The sequence below is a fragment of the Crocodylus siamensis genome, chromosome 6 (genome assembly GCF_052110815.1).
Source record: "Crocodylus siamensis isolate JL-2025a chromosome 6, ASM5211081v1, whole genome shotgun sequence".
NCBI lineage: Eukaryota > Metazoa > Chordata > Crocodylia > Crocodylidae > Crocodylus > Crocodylus siamensis.
This window is the reverse complement of record NC_143400.1, coordinates 47,016,592-47,021,572: the sequence shown is the minus strand read 5'-3', so window position 1 is coordinate 47,021,572 and position 4,981 is coordinate 47,016,592. Positions and strand designations below refer to the sequence as shown.

The window sequence follows — 4,981 nt, the reverse complement described above, 5'->3', positions numbered from 1 at the left end:
AAGTTACTTCAGCAGAATTCATGCTTGCCATGCATCTCTACTCCTATAGTGCCTTCAGAAAAGATTGTATTGAAGATGACAATGCAAACATTCCTAACCTTAAGGGAGAATTTCAGGGTTTATAGACTAAATGCCCATGCCACCCTTGCACCTGACATCAGAATATTTGAAGCATCAGTTTCCATTAAGGCATGGCATTCTTTTCAAATTCTGAAATACATTCACATGCCTTTAATTTTCCACAATATATTCCCCAGAGCTGCCTTCACTTCCTTGTTTCTCAGGCTGTAGATGATAGGATTTAACATGGGAGTTAAGATACTGTACTGGATGGAGAAGAGTCTGTCAAGAATGACCAAAGAGGCTGGACTGGGTCTCAGACATCGAAACATGCCAGCCCCATAATACAGAACAACCACAACGAGGTGGGAGCTGCAGGTAGAGAAGGCTTTACCCCTACCTTTAGCAGAGTGTATCCTCAGGATGGTGGAGATGATGCAGATGTAAGAGACCAGGGTGATGGAGAAGCAGGTCAAACCCAAAATCATAGCTGAAGTGAAAAGTGTCATCTTACTGGTGAAGGTCTCTGTGCAGGACACTTCTAGTAGAGATGGAGGTTCACAACTGAAATTGTTCACTTCCTTGGGCCCGCAGAAGTGTAAATGTAACATGGGAACTGTGTTTATCAGTGCATATAATACACTAACCAGCCATGAGCCACACACAAGTTTTATGCGGACTTGCTTATTCATAGTCCCCAAATAATGCAGTGGGTCACAGATGGCAGCATATCGATCATAGGCCATTGCTGATAGTATGAACATTTCTGTACAGGACACCAGAAGAATTAAGCTCATCTGGGCAAGACAGCCATCAAAAGAAATGGTTTTCTTATCTGCCAAGAAATTCTGCAGCATCTTTGGGACAGTGACTGAAGTGTAGCAGATATCAAGGAAGGATAAATGTGACAGGAGAAAATACATAGGGCTGTGAAGGTGAGGAGCAATTTTTATCACCACCATGATTGCTCCATTTCCTATGACAGTTACTACATATATAATTAGAAACACCACACAAAGGAAAGGCTGGAGCTGTGGGTCACTGGAAACACCTGACAGAACAAAATAGCTGACAATTGTGTAGTTCCCTGTGGACATTTTTTTCACCAAATCTTGGACCTAGAAAAGAAAGGAGTACATAAATATAACAATTACCATGAAGAAAGTGTACTTCTCCACTTCTGAGCCAGGAAAATTCTATGTAAAGAGCTTTTTTTCATTCTGTCTAAACCTCTGTGTTTCTAATTATCTTTAAATGAAAGCAAGATTTTTGTAACTATCATTAATGAGGAAAAATTAGCTTTCTCAAATCTTTGAGTTTCTTCTTGTCTTTGGTTTATTTCTTCATCTTTGTCTAATATAAAATCCATCTCCTCATGATGGCATGACAAAGAGTTTAAAGAAATCTCATACCTTCTCAATGAGAGAGAACTGTGTAAATGTAAAGGGAGAAAAGGAGATAGACTGTGGGTTGGAGAGAAGGAAATATGATTTAGTTTTCTTTCCAATTTTGTGGGGCTACAAGCAACATGTCCTTAAAAATAACTAGTTATGATGATGATAAAGGTGATTATGACAACAATATCCTAAACTGGTATATTAAAGTATTTCACAGAACACATCTTCATAGACCTAGGCTGACAACTATTTCAATTGATAAATTGTCACAGCCTAGAAATTAAGTAGCTATGACTTTGTTAATATGGGCATTGCAAGCAAATAGTGTGTTCATATCCACTATAGTTGCACAGCATTCAAACCACCTCAGTCCAGGTTTTCACAAATGCTTCGTATATTGAGACAACTTTCAAACATGTTTTCAGACAGAGCTGCCTCTTGAACGATAAGTGACCACCAAATTCTAAGTCCGAGAACCAAATTACATTTCAACTTCACTCATCCTAGAATTGCTTACATGTCCAAATGTAGCTTCATGAGTGGCCTGTTGGCATTCATGCAGATTTGAGATTCTATTTTCCTTGTCGGGAAAGATGGGAGAATCCAGGTACACACATTTCTATATAGCATTTGCTGCCAGTGTACTTGATCACAAACTGTCATCAAGAAAAGAAAAATGATATTGGAGGATGAAGGTTTTGCTACCCAGCATCCTGATAGCCAAATCATTAGAACACTGGTCTAAAGGGATCCATTTCTTGTTTTTATCTTGTAGGTGGGATTTTAACCAAGCCCACTTGTGTTGAAGCTGGTCCATTGGGAAGCCAACAAGGAGAAATATGCAGTGTCAGGATTGGAAGGAGCCAGAAAGAGGGTGGATTACTGAGATGGACACAACTCTGAAAGCAAGATGCGCCCTGGGGTTCCACTCCTATTCATGTCACCCAATGGGAATAACCTGATGGGCATGGGCTGGACATTTCTAGTGGCAGACATTTGACTCTGAAATACTTTTCTCTGACTGCTTTCACAAAGCAAGAACTTATTCATCTTTCCTGTTTGTCTTTCCTCTCTTTCTCTTTTCGGAAGAAGAATGTTTGGTTCCTTTTACTTTTTTGGCTCCTTTATTTTCAAGTTTGAAATAGTATAAATTGCTGGACTCTGTGAAACATTATCTATTGTATACACAACTTCAGTGATTTTTATTGAACCAAACACTGTGAATCACTCCCTGATCACTCTCTGCTATTGTCGGGATTTGGTATGAATCTCTTAGAGGTAGGACTCCTCACCCCAAGTGTCTTTAAATGAAGCCTACTGTGTAGGCTGGCGAGGTTTTGAACCACATTTGGGGCACAAAGTGGTGTGAAGAAGGGCACTTGATGCCTGAAAGCAAATCTAACATCTCCCCCAGCTGTATATTTGGTCCAATCCTAGATTTTCAGTAAAAAGACTTGCCTCTCAGACATGGACAATCACAGCTTTAAAAGGCTCCAATCCTACTCCATGATCAGCCTGGACACTGAACATCCTTATTTCTAGGCTAAACTAAGGTCTGCCTCTCCTACTGTTGGCCACAGGGAAGAGCTCCTTCTTATACTGCAATAGTTTTGAACCGTGTGTTAATACCCACTGTACATCAGAGTGGAGGGGAGGCACGTCAACATCCTATGACCTGACAGAGGCTGGATATAGATAAAAGAGTGGAATTTCCAAGAAACAGAACATAGGAGGAATATTGTGTAACATGGGGGAGGAGGGGAGTATAATGGTCTAGCACAGTAAAGGAGGGACCAGATGGACATTTGTAAAAGTTCTCATTAGAGGAGGAAAAGTTCACTCTGGCCTGCAGGGAAATTAAACCGATAAGGTACAATAAGAGGCCAAACTCAATAGTATTTTTTTTTGGTAAAAGTCAGTAAATAAATACAACTAACATCTGAGAGGAAGTCCAGGGCAGGGCACATCCATTTCTTTTTTTCTTTTTTTTTTTTTTTTGAGTTGAAAAATATGGGGAATTATTAAAGAAACCAAGTTTGACCTTTTTCTCCAGACATCCTTGTGCCCTACACTGTGTAACCTTGGGGAGGAGGCTGCAAATTCTGAATTCCCCAGGACTGCATTTACAGTGTGACTTCAAAATGAGTATCACACATTACATATAAATACAAAAGAAGAAACTCACCAACAGTGAAAATGAGACCCAGGAAATACAAGTCATTAATGCTTCCTACAGCCTTCTTCTCTTCTCTAAGATTGAGAGTGAGAGGAGGAGGAGAGAGTGTACACCCATTTTATAGATTAATCATTTTTAACTAGGGTAAACAACTGCTGCTCTGCTGAATAAAAACATCTTGAACCTTGAGACGGAGACATCCAGAGCAGAAATGACAACTGATGTATTTGCCTCAGTTCTATATAACCTGGTAGATTTTTTATTTTTTTTTCCTGATGCCCAGATAGCCAATTAGTTGTTAAGAAATTATGTTTGGTCCCTTTGGGGCCTAGTCTTGACAGGATTCCCTTCTCTGTCTATGAGTTCAATTAAAAGGACAAGACTGTTCCAGAAAGCATTACCATCACTCCTACCATACAGACCAGCATAGCCAGGGAGAAAAGAACTGTCCCAGCACCCCAAGGGAATGTGCACATTTGGGATTTACTCTCACCTTAACATGAGTGGTTTGGAAATATGCATGTGGTATGGCACCACTGAGTTTTGTGGTGAGTCATCCTGTGCCTGCTCTTTGCAGACTATCTCCTAGACCAAGTGCTGTGTAACCACCTTAGTGTTGTGCTGCACACCCCAGTGCTGTTTGTGAAATGTGTGAGGTGAAATGCCTGCAATTTCAGTATCTTTGGAATTATTTTTAATATTGTACCGTGAGTCATTTACCTTGCCAGGTTGATTTGTGCTTTGCAAAACCACTATCCATTTTTGTTGTACTCCCAATGCCAGTAGTCAGAATCAAAAATCCAAGGAGGTACTGTTACAGACCATGTTTGGTGAAATCACATTAGGGCTTTTCATCATGAATATATTTCTGCATGTCATCTCAAGTAAAAACTGTGTAGACATTTGCTAGTGTATGTTATAGTCCTTTGGGGGTATTGCCATGCCTGTAGTTGGAAAGCAATTCAGACTGGTGACATGGGCAGCTCCACTGAGGCATCTGACTTCTCATGTTTTAGGCATCTGGTGTAGTTCTATGAGGTTAAGCACCTATGACTGTTGTACAACCAAGACTGCCATTTAGAAGCCTGTGAAGAATTTTTCAGAAGCATAATCATCTTTGTCCTTGTTTAACAAGGGGCATGTCCTGCCTCTCTCAACTCCTGGCCAACTCCAAAGCTTCATCTCCTGACTCAGTCTATGCGTCCAGTGCCTCCATTCCCTTGATATCCAGAGCCCCTAATTCTACTTCTCATGGGTGACATAGCAATGCATCTTCCACAGATTAGGCTAGAGATTGGAGTCTTCCGTTAGGGAATGAGACAATGCTTCTGTGTCCTCCTTCATCTTA

The 4,981-nt window shown here is 40.5% G+C and overlaps 1 protein-coding gene across 1 annotated transcript; it reads right to left on the bottom strand.

The window, feature by feature from the left end:
• Positions 1-221: 221 nt before the first annotated feature.
• LOC149862649 (olfactory receptor 5BS1-like) lies at positions 222-1,157 on the bottom strand. Its single transcript, XM_090054857.1, has one exon. It carries the CDS (start codon positions 1,155-1,157, stop codon positions 222-224), a length of 936 nt encoding a protein of 311 aa, XP_089910983.1.
• Positions 1,158-4,981: the final 3,824 nt, after the last annotated feature.